Source organism: Scyliorhinus torazame, chromosome 25, assembly GCF_047496885.1.
Source record: "Scyliorhinus torazame isolate Kashiwa2021f chromosome 25, sScyTor2.1, whole genome shotgun sequence".
Taxonomy (NCBI): Eukaryota; Metazoa; Chordata; class Chondrichthyes; order Carcharhiniformes; family Scyliorhinidae; genus Scyliorhinus; species Scyliorhinus torazame.
In genome coordinates, this window is record NC_092731.1 from 45,351,169 (window position 1) to 45,369,038 (window position 17,870).

General features: G+C 55.5%; 1 protein-coding gene across 1 annotated transcript in view; it reads left to right on the forward strand.

Annotated features, from left to right (window-relative positions):
* The window catches only part of LOC140402256 (integrin alpha-X-like), an 815,908-nt gene that overhangs the window by 624,526 nt on the left and 173,512 nt on the right, over positions 1-17,870 (forward strand). Inside the window, exons 8-9 of the mRNA XM_072489886.1 lie at positions 4,703-4,856; positions 8,277-8,427. Of these exons, the coding sequence (XP_072345987.1) occupies positions 4,703-4,856; positions 8,277-8,427 (305 nt within the window). The remainder of the gene's footprint in view (positions 1-4,702; positions 4,857-8,276; positions 8,428-17,870) is intronic.

Below are 17,870 nucleotides of genomic sequence, written 5' to 3' on the forward strand. Positions count from 1 at the left end.
TAGTTAGGCACGACCTGCCCTTTATGAACCCATGCTGCGTCTGTCCAATGGGACAATTTCCATTCAGATGCCTTGCTATTTCTTCCTTGATGATAGATTCCAGCATCTTCCCTACTACCGAAGCTAAGTGAACTGGCCAATAATTACCCGCTTTCTGCCTACCTCCTTGTTTAAACAGTGGTGTCACGTTTGCTAATTTCAAATCCGACAGGACCACCCCAGAGATTTAATTTTGGTAAATTATCACGAGTGCATTTGCAATTTCCCTAGCCATCTCTTTTAGCACTCTGGGATGCATTCCATCAGGGCCAGGAGACTTGTCTACCTTTAGCCCCATTAGCTTGCCCATCACTACCTCCTTGGTGATAACAATCCTCTCAAGGTCCTCACCTTTCATAGCCTCATTTCCATCAGTCACTGGCATGTTATTTGTGTCTTCCACTGTGAAGACCGACCCAAAAAACCTGTTCAGTTCCTCAGCCATTTCCTCATCTCCCATTATTAAATCTCCCTTTTCATCCTCTAAACGACCAATATTTACCTTAGCCACTCTTTTTTGTTTTATATATTTGTAGAAACTTTTACTATCTGTTATATTCTGAGCAAGTTTACTCTCATAATCTATCTTGCTCTTCTTTATAGCTTTTTTAGTAGCTTTCTGTTGCCCCCTAAAGATTTCCCAGTCCTCTAGTCTCCCACTAAACTTTGCCACTTTGTATGTTTTTTCCTTCAATTTGATACTCTCCCTTATTTCCTTAGATATCCACGGTCGATTTTCCCTCTTTCTACCGTCCTTCCTTTTTGTTGGTATAAATCTTTGCTGAGCACTGTGAAAAATCGCTTGGAAGGTTCTCCACTGTTCCTCAACTGTTTCACCATAAAGTCTTTGCTCCCAGTCTACCTTAGCTAGATCTTCTCTCATCCCATTGTAATCTCCTTTGATTCATGCACATACTCGCTACTGGTGCCTGCACCCAGTCAATAAAGCCCTCATCAAGCCCAAAACTTCCCAGTGCACCCCCCCCCCCCCCCCCAACCAGGTAATTCCTCTCCACCCGATCAAAAGCCTTCTCTGCATCCATCGCGACCACCACCTGCATCCCTGATGCATCATAATAACGTTTAAGAGCCTTCTCATATTGGCCGTGAGTTGCCTGCATGGTCGGCACGGGCTTGGAGGGCCTGTTCCTGTGCTGTACATTTCTTTGTTCTTTGTTTTTGTAAAAACCCCGTCTGGTCTTCCCCTATCACCCCCGGGATACAGTCCTCTATCCTTGTGGCCAGTATCTTAGCCAGCAGTTTGGCATCCACATTCAGTAGAGAAATTGGCCTGTATGACTCGCAGTCTCTCTCTTTTCAGGATTAATGAAATCGAGGCCTGCGACATTGTTGGGGGGAGGACTCCCTTTTCTGTTGCTTCATTAAATGTCCTTACCAGCAGTGGGCTCAATATCGCTGAAAACTTCTTATAGAATTCCACCGGGTCGCCGTCAGGCCCCGGGGCCTTGCCCGACTGCATGCCCTCCAGCCCCTCGATTATTTCCTCAATCTCAATTGGGGCTCCCAGCCCTCCACCAGGTCCTCCTCCACCCTCGGAAACCTCAACTGATCCAGAAATTGCCTCATCTCCTCCTCTCCAGCCGGGGCTCTGACTCATATAATTTACTATAAAAGTCCTTAAACACCTTGTTCACCCCGACTGGGTCCAGGACAGTATTCCCGCCTCTGCTCTTTACTTTACCTATCTCCCTGGCCGCCTCCCTTTTCCTCAGCCGGTGGGCTAGCATTCCACTGGCCTTTTCCCCGTACTCATGCACTGCTCCCCTTGCCTTCCTTAGTTGTTCCACCGCCTTCCCTGAAGATAACAGCCCAAACTCTACCTGTAACCTCCGCCGCTCCCTCAGTAGCCCCGTGTCCGGGGCCTCCGAGTATCTCCTGTCCACCTGGAGTATCTCCTCCACTAATCTATCCCTCTCAGCCCGTTCCACCTTTTCTCTTTGGGCCCGTATCGAGATTAATTCCCCTCTGACCACTGCCTTCAAAGCTTCCCAAACCGTTGCTGCAGAGACCTCCCCCGTATCATTTGTTTCTAAATAGTTCTGGATGGACTTGCTCACCCGCCCACAGACCCCCTCACCTGCTAATAGTCCCACATCCAACCTCCGTAACGGGTGCTGCCCTCTCTCCAAACTGACCTGCAAATCAATGTGAGGCCTGATCTGACACCACAATTGCCGAGTACTCGGTATCCACCACCCCCGGCAGTAGAGCCCTGCTCAGGATCAAAAAGCCCACCCGAGAGTAAACCTTGTGGACAAGGGAGAAAATAGAAAACTCCTTCACTCAGTGCCGTCCGAACCTCCATGGGTCAAACCCCCCCCGCCCCCCCCCCCGCGCCCCCCATCTGTTCCATAAACCCCTTTAGTTCCTTCGCCGAAGCAGGCACCCTCCCTGCCCTGGATTTTGATCGGTCCAATCCTGGATCAATGACTGTGTTGAAATCTCCCCCATAATCAAATTATGCGTCTCTAGATCTGGGATCTTACCTAACACCCACCTCATAAATTCCACATCATCCCAGTTTGCAACATATACGTTGAGCATTACCACTCGCGTCCCCTCCAGCTTCCCACTCACCCCGAGTCTGACACCATTCTCCCTGCCTCAAATGCCACCCGTTTTTTAAATCAGAATCGCAACTCTCCTGTTCTTAGAGTCCAGCCCTGAGTGGTATACCTGTCCGACCCACTCCTTCCTCAAGCTCGTCCGGTCTATAACCTTTAGATGTGTCTCTTGTAACTTTGCCACCTCCGCCTTCAGTCCCCTCAAATGCGCGAACACGCGAGCCCTCGTGACTGGTCTGTTTAGCCCTCTGACGTTCAAAGTAATCAGCGTAGTCAGGGTGGGGGGAGCCCCTCGTAGGCCACCAGCCTCCAGCTCGTGCCCCTCGCCTCTTCGAGCTCGCCCTTGGGCATCCGCCGTCCTCGACCTCCCACTTGTCCCCTAGTAACAGTTTCTCCTCTGTCAGCACAGCAGCTCCCCCTCCCCTCCCACCCCCTAGTAACAGCACGAAAAGCCCAACCCCCACCCCCCCATATCAAACTTATCACGTGCTCGCCCCTCACTCTGCTTCCGTGGGTTCGCTACCCTAACTAACCAGGTAGCTCCCACCCGTGGTGCCACACATCCTCTCTACCCATTGTTCTCCCCACCCCCCCCCCTCCCATGCCTTCGACATACATATTCAATGCAACACAGTTCCCAGTAAAGAAACAGTAAAAGAAATCCCACCACCTGAGGAAGGAGCAGTGCTCCGAAAGCTAGTGATTTGAAACAAACCTGTTGGACTTTAACCTGGTGTTGTAAGACTTCTCACTGTGCTCACCCCAGTTCAACGCCGGCATCAACACATCACAGCTCCCAATGGAACAACGTTAACTTTAGAAACAGAAATAACCCCTTGTTACATCGAGCACTGTATATTCAGAACAGCACAAAAAAGTGATTTTCACCAAATCACAGTGCCCTCCCCCAAGGATCAGGGTATTTAGTCCCCAGTAAGTCTTCTGTCCTTGATAAAATTTATTACTTCGTCTGGTGATTCAAAGTAAAGTTCCTGGTCCTCAAACGTGACCCAAAGATGCGCTGGATACAGCATCCAGTGCTAAGTCCAAATCATATGTATCATCTTGAATCTGCAGGCCGACCTTCGCTTCATGGTGAGTATTGGCGCCTCTTTTACTGTTCGCTCCTGTGTTCGCAGTATTCTTGAAACTTGTCTTGCCCTTTGGAGTACTTGAAGGTCTCGAAGATTTCTGCTGCTCTTGCACCCGCGATGGTGAGTAGCAGCTTTATTTTCTCTGCATCCGCCACGCCATCTAGGTCGGACGCTACCAGGTAGATCTCGAATCTCTGCCTGAACGCACGCCAGTTTGTTCTGAGATTGCCGTGGTACCTGAGCTGCTGTGGAACTGGAATCTCGAACATCTTGCCTGGCTGCTGTTGCTGGTAGTCACGGATTTGTTGAGTTGAACTATAGGGATTCAACAGGTCACTCACTGGTACCATGTTGTCTTTTATGCTTCTTCATGCAGCATAAGCTGCTTCCTTGATGTGCACTCTGACAAAGGAAGGTTCAGACTTGGAGATAGGTTTAACACATTTCTTAAATTATTAACAATTCTCCTACTTGGATTCGACTCTACTGTTAATCTTATTATAGTAACTCAATCTACCTAAGCAGTATGCTCTAATTCATGCGGTGGGTGTGATGTTTCCTGATCTGCCCCTGTCTCTCTGAGTGTCGCCTCTGGAAAGAGCAAGAGTATGTGTGCCCTATCCTTTTATATGGGTCGCCCCCTTGTGGTAGTGTCACCTCTGGGTGTGTCTTGACTGCCCATTGGTCGTGTCCTATCTTACTAACCTATTGGTTGACTGTCTGTGTGTCATGTCTCTGGTGCTCCTTCTAGTGTTTATTTAGTCCCAGTGTATTTACATTAACCCCTTGTGTATTTACAGTGATGCATATCACCACAAGGGCAGTGTTCACACATTGAGTAAAATATATCTCTCTCTCTCTCCCATTCTCTCTCCCTCTCTCTCCCTCTCTCTCTCTCTCTCTCTCCAGCGAGGATATCTTTGTGAAGCACAGTGTTCACATAATGACTAAAATCTCTCTCTCTCCCTCTATCCCTCTCTCCAGCGAGGATATCTTTGTCAGGGACAGTGGATTGAGGGCTGACTCCAAACGGGTAATGATTGTGATTACAGACGGAAGATCCAATGATCCTGACACCACTTTCGCTGAGGCTATCGCACTGGCCCAAGACAAAGACATCCTGAGATTTGCAGTTGGGGTGAGTGGGCAGTGTTGTGTCAAAGGGCAGTGTGGGGTCAGCGTGCTGTGTTGTGTCAGAGTGCAGTGTGGGGTCAGAGTGCAGTGTGGGGTCAGAGTGCAGTTTGGGGTGAGCGACAGGGAGATGTGAGAAAAATGGGGAGGGAAAGAGGGAGAATAAGATTTGGCGAGAAAGGTGGATAGTCTGTGTGTCTGTGCGTGTGTGGGTGTGAGGGTGCATGCACCAGTGTCACTGTGTGTGTTTTGGTGCTGTGAGGGTACCAGACTGCACCCCAACCTTTGTTCTGATACTGGGCGAGAAACCGCAAACAATTTTTCGGAATGTAAAACCGAGGAATGGATGGATCGCTCCACAAGTGATGACTCCGTCCAATAGGTATCTTTTCTGTTAAAACAAACTTCAATTTAGCACAGAATTAACCACCTTAACATAACTTAATTAAAAGATAAGAACTCTTAAACAAAACAAACAATTTTAACTCACTATCTACACCTGCCAATAGAAATACCAACTAAACAATTCACAACCTACTCGTAAATAAAGCTAAAACTACAATCAGACCTGGCTCCTCCCAGTCAGATGTCCCATGACCTGCTTAGCTAGGACTAAGCACCAACCCACTTTAATTATCTACACCGCAGAGAATATCTTTGGCTTTGATCTTTATGTCCTCACTATCTACAGGAATAGTGCCAGAAGACTGGAGAGAGGCAAATGTTGTCTCCTTGTTCAAGAAAGGGAATAGGTATAACCCTGGGAATTATAGGCTGATTAATCTCACTTTGGTCATAGGTAAATTATTGGAAAGGGTCCTGAGGGATAGGATTGATGATCATTTGGAAAGATTCAGCTTAATCCAGGATAGTCAGCACGGATTTGTGAGGGGTAAGTCTTGCCTCACAAGTTTGATTGAATTCTTTGAGGAGGTAACTAAGTACACAGATGAAGGTAAAGCAGTTGATGTAGTATACATGGATTTTAGTAAGGCGTTTGATAAGGTGCCCCATGGTCGGCTCATGCAGAAAGTAAGGAGGCATGGCATAGAGGGAAATTTGGCCGATTGGATCAGTAACTGGCTATCACATAGAAGACAGAGGGTGGTGGTAGATGGTAAATTTTCATCCTGGAGACCAGTTATTAGCGGTGTACCACGGGGATCAGTGCTGGGTCCTCTGCTATTTGTGATTTTTATCAATGACTTGGAGGAGGGGGCTGAAGGGTGGGTCAGTAAATTTGCTGATGACACCAAGATTGGTGGAGTAGTGGATGAGGTGGAGGGCTGTTGTAGGCTGCAAAGAGACATTGATATGATGCAGAGCTGGACCGAAAAATGGCAGATGGAGTTTAACCCTGATAAGTGCAAGGTGATTCATTTTGGGAGGACAAATTTGAATGCGGATTACAGGGTCAACGGCAGGGTTCTGAGGAATGTGGAGGAACAGAGAGATCTGGGGGTTCATGTCCACAGATCTCTGAAGGTTGCCACTCAAGTGGATAGAGCCGTGAAGAAGGCCTATAGTGTGTTAGCGTTTATTAACAGGGGGCTTGAGTTTAAGAGCCGTGGGGTTATGCTGCAACTATACATGACCCTGGTGAGACCACATTTGGAGTATTGTGTGCAGTTCTGGTCACCTCATTATAGGAAGGATGTGGAAGCATTGGAAAGGGTGCAAAGGAGATTTACCAGGATGTTGTCTGGTTTGCAGGATAGGTCTTATGAGGAAAGGTTGAGGGAGCGAGGGCTTTTCTCTTTGGAGCGGAGGAGGATGAGAGGCGACTTAATAGAGGTTTATAAGATAATGAGGGGGATAGATAAAAGAGTGGATGTTCAGAGACTATTTCCTCAGGTGGATGTAGCTGTTACAAGGGGGCATAACCAAAAGGTTCAGGGTGGGAGATCTAGGAGGGATGTCCGAGGTAGGTTCTTTACTCAGAGAGTGGTTAGGGTGTGGAATGGACTGCCTGCTGTGATAGTGGAGTCGGACACTTTAAGAACTTTCAAGCGGTTATTGGATAGGCATATGAGGTGCACTAGAATGGTTGGGAGTAGGTTGATTTAATCTTAGTTTCAGACTTTTTCGGCACAATATCGCGGGCCGAAGGGCCTGTACTGTGCTGTCCAGTTCGATGTTCGATGTTCTCTATCCTTTCTGTAAACAATATTCCATGAACAATCTTTCTGTTGTTATGGGCCAGGGTTTAGAGAACCCCAAAGTGCATCATGGAGATCACCTGACCCACAACTTTCACTAGATTGTGGTATGGGGAGCGCACGGCCCACTCTACAGGTGTGGGACAGCAGAAATGGAAAAGTATTTCTTAAAGCAAAACACTGTTTATTCTATGAACTCAAGTCAACCTTTTTAAAACATGATGTGGAGATGCCGGCGTTGGACTGGGGTGAGCACAGTAAGAAGTCTTACAACACCAGGTTAAAGTCCAACCGGTTTGTTTCGATGTTTTTAAAACATACAGTGAACATCTTAGCAACCATTAATTCAAATACACCCCCCAAAGAATACAACACTAAGTAATCCTTTCAGCTTTCCTTTTAACATCCATAAAACTTCAAAAACAAAACCTTTAAACAGTAGCACATCAGGTTAAAGTTACTACTGAGAGCAGTTATTAGTTTTAAATCACCAAAGGATCGATTTACAGTCTTTAGATTACAGAGAGAGATTCTGGCTGTGACTGCAGCTATCCAGCTCTGAAAAGGAAACTAAAACACACCCTGCAGCAAACAGCCTAAAACGAAAGTAAAAAGCTGACCGACAGCCCAGCTCCACCCACTCTCTGACATCACTGATAAACACCCATTTCTTAAAGGCACATTTCGTAAACATCCATTTCTTAAAGGTACTCTCACATGACACTGTAAACAAGTAAATGGCTAGAATCAAAAATTCCCTCACTTTTACGACCCCTCAATCATATCTTCAGCAGAGACAGTGCCTCGGATTTTGTCCCTCGGATCTTTAATAACATTTAGAAAATAAAGTACAAACAAATTTGTACATTCATAATAATCACTTATTGTCACAAGTAGGCTTCAAATTAAGTTACCGTGAAAAGCCCCTTGTCGCCACATTCCGCCACCTGTTCGGGGAGGCTGGTACGGGAATTGAACCCACGCTGCTGGCCTTGTTCTGTTTTACAAGCCAGCTGTTTAGCCCACTGTGCTAAAACAGCCGCATTACTGTGTGTGTGTGTCGATGTGTGTGTGTGTGGCTATGTCTGTGTGTGTGTGTGTGTCTGTGTGCATGTGTGCCTGTGTGCGTGTGTGTCTGTGTGTGTGTGTGTGTGTGTGAGAGTGGGCCGAAGGGCCTGTACTGTGCTGTCCAGTTCTCTATATTCTATCTTCATTCTCTTTCTTCTTTCCCCCTCCCCCATGCCTGGGCTCCCACTCTGCTCTGTCAGGTGGGACCTGATTTCCAGACTCCTGATGGACAGCGAGAGTTACAGATTATTGCCTCAAACAACACCAATGACACTGTTTTCTCCATTGAAAACTTCGACGCCCTCAAAACCATCCAGGAGAAGCTGCAGGCAAAGATCTTCAACATTGAAGGTGCTACTGAGTGCGTCTGAAAAGAAGATAATTTAGACTGTATCAGTATGCAAAAGAATGTGTGCAAGAGAGAGGCGGTGTGTGAGAGCGAGGCGGTGTGTGAGAGCGAGGCGGTGTGTGAGAGCGAGGCGGTGTGCGAGAGCGAGGCGGTGTGCGAGAGCGAGGCGGTGTGCGAGAGCGAGGCGGTGTGCGAGAGCGAGGCGGTGTGCGAGAGCGAGGCGGTGTGCGAGAGCGAGGCGGTGTGCGAGAGCGAGGCGGTGGTGAGAGCGAGGCGGTGGTGAGAGCGAGGCGGTGTGCGAGAGCGAGACGGTGTGCGAGAGCGAGGCGGTGTGCGAGAGCGAGGCGGTGTGCGAGAGCGAGGCGGTGTGCGAGAGCGAGGCGGTGTGCGAGAGCGAGGCGGTGTGCGAGAGCGAGGCGGTGTGCGAGAGCGAGGCGGTGTGCGAGAGCGAGGCGGTGGTGAGAGCGAGGCGGTGTGCGAGAGCGAGGCGGTGTGCGAGAGCGAGGCGGTGTGCGAGAGCGAGGCGGTGTGCGAGAGCGAGGCGGTGTGCGAGAGCGTGACGGTGTGCGAGAGCGAGGCGGTGTGTGCGAGAGCGAGGCGGTGTGCGAGAGCGAGACGGTGTGCGAGAGCGAGACGGTGTGCGAGAGCGAGACGGTGTGCGAGAGCGAGGCGGTGTGCGAGAGCGTGACGGTGTGCGAGAGCGAGGCGGTGTGTGCGAGAGCGAGGCGGTGTGCGAGAGCGAGACGGTGTGCGAGAGCGAGACGGTGTGCGAGAGCGAGGCGGTGTGCGAGAGCGAGGCGGTGTGCGAGAGCGAGCCGGTGTGCGAGAGCGAGGTGGTGTGCGAGAGCGAGGCGGTGTGCGAGAGCGAGGTGGTGTGCAAGAGCGAGGCGGTGTGCGAGACTTTGGCGGTGTGTGAGAATGAGGCGGTGTGCGAGAGCGAGGCGGTGTGCGAGAACGAGGCGGTGTGCGAGAACGAGGCGGCGTGTGAGAGCGAGGCGGTGTGCGAGAGCGAGGCGGTGTGCGAGAGCGAGGGGGAAGGTGTGCGAGAGGGGGAAGGTGTGCGAGAGCGAGGCGGGGTGCGAGAGGGAGCGGTCAGTGGGAGCGGTCACTGGGAGCGGTCGGTGGGAGCGGTCGGCGGGAGCGGTCGGTGGGAGCGGTCGGCGGGAGCGGTCGGTGGGAGCGGTCGGCGGGAGCGGTCGGTGGGAGCGGTCGGCGGGAGCGGTCGGTGGGAACGGTCGGCGGGAGCGGTCGGCGGGAGCGGTCACTGGGAGCGGTCGGTGGGAGCGGTCGGTGGGAGCGGTCGGCGGGAGCGGTCGGCGGGAGCGGTCGGCGGGAGCGGTCGGCGGGAACGGTCGGCGGGAGCGGTCGGCAGGAGCGGTCAGTGGGAGCGGTCAGTGGGAGCGGTCAGTTCCCTTTTCTTTCGACAAATTCTTTATTAAGACACTTATAATTTTCTAATAATAACAGTAAACAAAACAAATACAAATTTAAACGTGTTGCACTGACATGTGCTGAGACGGTGTGCGAGAGCGAGATGGTGTGCGAGAGCGAGGCATCCCTCCCTCAAGTCCCACCTCCTCGAAACAATAATCTAGCCCCCCACCCCTGCTGGCAGATTTCTCTAACCATGTCGATGCCACCTGCGGACCAACCCTGCGATTAACCCTCATCGGGCAAACTTTATCTCCTCCAGTCTGAGAAAGCAGCCAGATCTGTGAACCCGGGGGCTCGGAGACCCTCCACGCTAACAATGTCCGTCTCCAGGACGTCAGCCTCTCTCACTCTCCGCTGCACCTTCCGACACTCCGAAAATCGCCACCTAACACCCGTCTTGTAAACTCCGCATCATCCCAGTTTGGTGCGTAGACATTCACAAGCACCACCGGCACCCCCTCCAACTTCCCGCTGACCATGATATACCCACCTCCATATCCGCAACTATTTTCCCCGCCTCAAATGACACCCCCTGGTCTTAGAGTCCAAGCGCAAGTGAAATACCGGCCCGACCCCCCCCTTGGTCAGTCTGGTCTGACCTGTCACCCTCAGGTGTATCCACTGTAGCTTTGCCACATCCGCCTTCAATCCCCTCAACTGTGAGAGCCCGCGAGCCCTCTTAACCGGCCCATTCAGCCCTCTAACGTTCCACGTGATCAGCCTGACCAGGAAGCATTTCGTCCCCCCGAACCGCCCCGCGCCCCCGCAGACCTGCCCTTCGGCACCAACCACCTTCGACCTCCCATTTGTCGCCCAGCAATCATCCCTCCCCTGTCAGCAGAGAAATTCTCCCCCCCCCCACCCCCCCATTAACAGCACAACAATTCCAACCCCCTTTAGCAAACTTATCACCTGCTCACCCCCCACTGCGCTTCCGTGAGCTAGCCCACCCAGCTAGCCTGGTAGCTCCACCCAATGGTGCCAAAATCCACTATTGTTCCCCCCCTCCCCCGCTCGGACATACATATTCAAAAAACACAGTTCCAGCCAAACACAGAGAAAAGACAAAGAAGATTCCCCCACCCTCCCCCCACCAGCCCTGGCTTAACTTACAAAACTCAGCATCAGCCCAAGAATCAATATCAAAAACCTTTCACATACAGTTCAAAAGCGAGAAAAACAAAATCGATACAGGATTACCCGTCCCAAGAGTTCAGTTCCTCAGTCACCTGCCAGCCCTTTACTTTTAATAAAGTCCGTCGTCTCGTCCGGTGACTCAAAATAGAGTTCCTGATCTTCACAAGTGACCCATAAACGAGCTGGATAACTCAGCCCAAACTTCACTTTCTTCTTGCAAAGGGCCGGTTTTACTCGGTTGAATCCCGCTCTTCTTTTGGCCAGGTCCTGGTAGATGCCCAGCTCGCTGTTCTCCCACTTGCAGCTCCGTGTCTGCTTGGCTCTCCGCAAAATCTGTTCCTTATCCAGGAACCGGTGCATTCACCCTCGGCGGCTCGTTCACACGCAGTCTCCTCGCAAGCTTTCTGCGCGCTCTATCCATTTCCAAGAGTCGGGCAAATGTCCCATCACGCATTAACGTCTTGAGCATATTCGCCACATATGCCCTTGCTTCCGTTCCTTCGCAGCCCTAAGGGAGCCCGACGATCCTCAAGTTCTGTCAACGGGACCTGTTCTCCAGGTCCTCCAGCGTCTCCAGTAGCCTTTTATGCTGATCCCTCATCAGCCCCACAGGTAACTCCAGCTCAGGTGTTCCTCGTGCTCGACCGCCTTCTCCTCAACCTTCTGGATCTCCCGACCTTGGGCATTCAGCCCCTGCTCCACCCGGTCGATCGAAGCCTTGATCGGGTCTCGACCTTCCTCCTTTTGCTTGGCGAAATTTGACCAGCTGCTCCGTTGAGCACTGGGTCGCTGAGCCGGTACCCTGCACCTCCGCCATGTTTTTCTGTGCTGTGGGTTTTACACGTGCCTTCTCTGCTTGAGTTTCCCTTCTTATACGACCACTTCTGGTCCACGTCTCTATATTCTGGTGTGGGATTCCTCCTCACTGTCCCATCCACTCCCCATTTATCAAATAAAATTCAAGAAACATTGGGCAAAAAGATCCAAAATGTCCGGCTACGACCTCCTCCTCCATGGCCGCCACCGGAATCCCCTTCTTGGATAGGCCTGGGATGACTGACACACTTGATAACTTTAGAACAAAACAACGGCAAACAGCACCTTTCGCCTCCTGATTAATCTTTAGGTGATTGCCAGTCAGTGCATGGGGCAGTCCCTTATTAACCTGCTGCACAACTTCTAGATTAAACCAGACTACTGAAATGTAAAAAGGGGCAGTGTGACCAATTCAATTCCCACATGGATTTCAGCGATGCCTTTCACTAGGTTTCACATGGGAGACTTATAAAGAAAGGAAATGCATTGGGATCGAGGGTAACGGGCTGGTTTAGCACAGGGCTAAATCGCTGGCTTTGAAAGCAGACCAAGGCAGGCCAACAGCACGGTTCAATTCCCGTACCAGCAGGAATGTGGCGACTAGGGGCTTTTCACGGTAACTTCATTTAAAGCCTACTTGTGACAATAAGTGTTCTTCATTTCATTTCATTTTCACCTTGATCAGGTGGATTTCGAATTGGCTTTGCTGTGGGAGACAGAGGGTGATGACAGACGGCTGCGTTAGTGACTGGGAGCCAGTGACCAGTGGGGTACCACAGGGATCTGTGCTGGGTCCCCTATTTTGTCATTTATATAAATGACATAGATGACTAAGTGGGGGGGGGGATCAGTAAGTTTCCGGATGTCGCAAAGATTGGCCGGGTGGTGAACAGATACACTGAGAGTCTCGAGTTACACGAAGATATACACGGCATGGTTCAATGGGCAGAAAAGTGGTAGATAGAATTTGGAATCGGTCATGTGACAGGGAAATATTCAATGAATGGCCGGATACTGGAAACACCAAGGAACAAAGAGACCTTGGAGTGTTTGTCCAGAGATGCCTGAAGACAGAGGGCAGGTTAATCGGGTGGTGAAAAAGGCACATGGGACACTCACTTTTAGCAATCTCAGTACTCCAGGGCGTAGATTACAAAAGCAGGGAGGTCCTGTTGGAGTTAGAACAAAGAACAAAGAAATGTACAGCACAGGAACAGGCCCTTCGGCCCTCCAAGCCCATGCCGACCATGCTGCCCGACTAAACTACAATCTTCTACACTTCCTGGGTCCGTATCCCTCTATTCCCATCCTATTCATACATTTGTCAAGATGCCCCTTAAATGTCACCACCTCCTCCGGTAGTGAGTTCAAGGCACCCACTACCCTCTGTGTAAAAAACCTGCCTCGTACATCTACTCGAAACCTTGCCCCTCGCACCTTAAACCTGTGCCCCCTAGTAATTGACCCCTCTACCCTGGGAGATGTACAGAACTTTGGTGAGGCCACAGCGGGAGTACTGTGTGCAATTCTGGTCGCCACATTATAGGAAGGATGTGATTGCACTGGAGGGGGGGGCAGAGGAGATTCACCAGGATGGTGCCTGGGGTGGAACATTTCCGTTATGAAGAGAGGTTGGATAGGCCTGGGTTGTGTTCGCTGGAGCAGAGAAGACTGAGGGCGACCTGATCGAGGTGGACAGGATTCTATGGGGCAGGGACAGGGTGGATAGGGAGCAGCTTAGCTGAAGGGTCAGTTATGAGGGGGGTAACAAGGCCATAGAATCATGGGATCTCTACCGCGGAGAAAGACACCATTTGGCTCATCAAGCCGACACTTTGAAAGAGAACCCCTACCGAGGCCCAGTCCTCGTCCTGTAACCCCACCCTAAGGGCAATTTATCACGGCCAATCCACCTAACAGCACGTCTTTCGGGACTGTGGGAGGAAACCGGAGCACCCGGAGGAAACCCACGCACACACAGGGAGGACGTGCAGACTCCGCACAGACAGTGACCCAATGCCGGAATCGAACCCGGGTCCCTGACGCTGTGAGGCAGCAGTGCTCACCCACTGTGTCAGCCCCCGTGTTCAAGGTGAAGGGAAGGAGGTTTCGGGGGGATTTAAGGAAAACCTTTTTTTCTCTGAGGGTGGTGAGGGTCTGGAACGCGCTGCCTGGGAGGGGGGTGAGGGCCTGGGACCCGCTGCCTGGGAGGGGGGTGAGGGTCTGGAACGTGCTGCCTGGGAGGGGGGTGAGGGTCTGGAACGCGCTGCCTGGGATGGTGGTGAGGGTCTGGAACGCGCTGCCTGGGAGGGGGGTGAGGGTCTGGAACGCGCTGCCTGGGAGGGGGGTGAGGGTCTGGGATGCGCTGCCTGGGAGGGTGGTGAGGGTCTGGGACGCGCTGCCTGGGAGGGGGGTGAGGGTCTGGGACGCGCTGCCTGGGAGGGGGGTGAGGGTCTGGAACGCGCTGCCTGGGATGGTGGTGAGGGTCTGGAACGCGCTGCCTGGGAGGGGGGTGAGGGTCTGGAACGCGCTGCCTGGGAGGGGGGTGAGGGTCTGGGATGCGCTGCCTGGGAGGGTGGTGAGGGTCTGGGACGCGCTGCCTGGGAGGGGGGTGAGGGTCTGGGACGCGCTGCCTGGGAGGGGGGTGAGGGTCTGGGACGCGCTGCCTGGGAGGGTGGTGAGGGTCTGGGACGCGCTGCCTGGGAGGGGGGTGAGGGTCTGGAACGCGCTGTCTGGGAGGGGGGTGAGGGTCTGGAACGCGCTGCCTGGGAGGGGGGTGAGGGTCTGGGACGCGCTGCCAGGGAGGGTGGTGAGGGTCTGGAACGCGCTGCCTGGGAGGGTGGTGAGGGTCTGGGACGCGCTGTCTGGGAGGGGGAGTGAGGGTCTGGGACGCGCTGCCTGGGAGGGGGGTGAGGGTCTGGGACGCGCTGTCTGGGAGGGGGGTGAGGGTCTGGGACGCGCTGCCTGGGAGGGTGGTGAGGGTCTGGGACGCGCTGCCTGGGAGGGTGGTGAGGGTCTGGGACCCGCTGCCTGGGAGGGGGGTGAGGGTCTGGGATGTGCTGCCTGGGAGGGGGGTGAGGGTCTGGAACGCGCTGCCTGGGAGGGGGGTGAGGGTCTGGAACGCGCTGCCTGGGAGGGGGGTGAGGGTCTGGAACGCACTGCCTGGGAGGGGGGTGAGGGTCTGGGACGCGCTGCCTGGGAGGGTGGTGAGGGTCTGGAACGCGCTGCCTGGGAGGGTGGTGAGGGTCTGGGACCCGCTGCCTGGGAGGGGGGTGAGGGTCTGGGATGCGCTGCCTGGGAGGGGGGTGAGGGTCTGGGATGTGCTGCCTGGGAGGGGGGTGAGGGTCTGGAACGCGCTGCCTGGGAGGGGGGTGAGGGTCTGGAACGCGCTGCCTGGGAGGGGGGTGAGGGTCTGGAACGTGCTGCCTGGGAGGGGGGTGAGGGTCTGGGACGCGCTGCCTGGGAGGGGGGTGAGGGTCTGGGACGCGCTGCCTGGGAGGGGGGTGAGGGTCTGGGACGCGCTGCCTGGGAGGGGGGTGAGGGTCTGGAACGCGCTGCCTGGGAGGGGGGTGAGGGTCTGGGACGCGCTGCCTGGGAGGGGGGTGAGGGTCTGGGATGCGCTGCCTGGGAGGGTGGTGAGGGTCTGGGACCCGCTGCCTGGGAGGGTGGTGAGGGTCTGGGACCCGCTGCCTGGGAGGGGGGTGAGGGTCTGGGATGCGCTGCCTGGGAGGGGGGTGAGGGTCTGGAACGCGCTGCCTGGGATGGTGGTGAGGGTCTGGAACGCGCTGCCTGGGAGGGGGGTGAGGGTCTGGGACGCGCTGCCTGGGAGGGGGGTGAGGGTCTGGGACGCGCTGCCTGGGAGGGGGGTGAGGGTCTGGGACGCGCTGCCTGGGAGGGTGGTGAGGGTCTGGGACGCGCTGCCTGGGAGGGGGGTGAGGGTCTGGGATGCGCTGCCTGGGAGGGTGGTGAGGGTCTGGGACCCGCTGCCTGGGAGGGTGGTGAGGGTCTGGGACCCGCTGCCTGGGAGGGGGGTGAGGGTCTGGGATGCGCTGCCTGGGAGGGGGGTGAGGGTCTGGAACGCGCTGCCTGGGATGGTGGTGAGGGTCTGGAACGCGCTGCCTGGGAGGGGGGTGAGGGTCTGGGACGCGCTGCCTGGGAGGGGGGTGAGGGTCTGGGACGCGCTGCCTGGGAGGGGGGTGAGGGTCTGGGACGCGCTGCCTGGGAGGGTGGTGAGGGTCTGGGACGCGCTGCCTGGGAGGGGGGTGAGGGTCTGGAACGCGCTGCCTGGGAGGGTGGTGAGGGTCTGGGACGCGCTGCCTGGGAGGGTGGTGAGGGTCTGGAACGCGCTGCCTGGGAGGGTGGTGAGGGTCTGGAACGCGCTGCCTGGGAGGGGGGTGAGGGTCTGGGACGCGCTGCCTGGGAGGGGGGTGAGGGTCTGGAACGCGCTGCCTGGGAGGGTGGTGAGGGTCTGGAACGCGCTGCCTGGGAGAGGGGTGAGGGTCTGGGACGCGCTGTCTGGGAGGGGGGTGAGGGTCTGGAACGCGCTGCCTGGGAGGGGGGTGAGGGTCTGGGACGCGCTGCCTGGGAGGGTGGTGAGGGTCTGGAACGCGCTGCCTGGGAGGGTGGTGAGGGTCTGGGACGCGCTGTCTGGGAGGGGGAGTGAGGGTCTGGGACGCGCTGCCTGGGAGGGGGGTGAGGGTCTGGGACGCGCTGTCTGGGAGGGGGGTGAGGGTCTGGGACGCGCTGCCTGGGAGGGTGGTGAGGGTCTGGGACGCGCTGCCTGGGAGGGTGGTGAGGGTCTGGGACCCGTTGCCTGGGAGGGGGGTGAGGGTCTGGGATGTGCTGCCTGGGAGGGGGGTGAGGGTCTGGAACGCGCTGCCTGGGAGGGGGGTGAGGGTCTGGAACGCGCTGCCTGGGAGGGGGGTGAGGGTCTGGAACGCACTGCCTGGGAGGGGGGTGAGGGTCTGGGACGCGCTGCCTGGGAGGGTGGTGAGGGTCTGGAACGCGCTGCCTGGGAGGGTGGTGAGGGTCTGGGACCCGCTGCCTGGGAGGGGGGTGAGGGTCTGGGATGCGCTGCCTGGGAGGGGGGTGAGGGTCTGGGATGTGCTGCCTGGGAGGGGGGTGAGGGTCTGGAACGCGCTGCCTGGGAGGGGGGTGAGGGTCTGGAACGCGCTGCCTGGGAGGGGGTTGAGGGTCTGGAACGTGCTGCCTGGGAGGGGGGGTGAGGGTCTGGGACGCGCTGCCTGGGAGGGGGGTGAGGGTCTGGGACGCGCTGCCTGGGAGGGGGGTGAGGGTCTGGGACGCGCTGCCTGGGAGGGGGGTGAGGGTCTGGAACGCGCTGCCTGGGAGGGGGGTGAGGGTCTGGGACGCGCTGCCTGGGAGGGGGGTGAGGGTCTGGGATGCGCTGCCTGGGAGGGTGGTGAGGGTCTGGGACCCGCTGCCTGGGAGGGGGGTGAGGGTCTGGGATGCGCTGCCTGGGAGGGGGGTGAGGGTCTGGGATGTGCTGCCTGGGAGGGGGGTGAGGGTCTGGAATGCGCTGCCTGGGAGGGGGGTGAGGGTCTGGAACACACTGCCTGGGAGGGGGGTGAGGGTCTGGAACGCGCTGCCTGGGAGGGGGGTGAGGGTCTGGGATGCGCTGCCTGGGAGGGGGGTGAGGGTCTGGGACGCGCTGCCTGGGAGGGGGGTGAGGGTCTGGGATGCGCTGCCTGGGAGGGTGGTGAGGGTCTGGAACGCGCTGCCTGGGAGGGGGGGGTGAGGGTCTGGGACGCGCTGCCTGGGAGGGTGGTGAGGGTCTGGGATGCGCTGCCTGGGAGGGTGGTGAGGGTCTGGAACACGCTGCTTGGGAGGGTGGTGAGGGTCTGGGACGCGCTGCCTGGGAGGGGGGGTGAGGGTCTGGGACGCGCTGCCTGGGAGGGGGGTGAGGGTCTGGGATGCGCTGCCTGGGAGGGGGGTGAGGGTCTGGGACGCGCTGCCTGGTGGTGGAGGCGGGTCGCCTCACATCCTTTAAAAAGCAGCTGGATGGCGCTGGGCAGGTTACAACATTCCAGGCTGTGGGTCA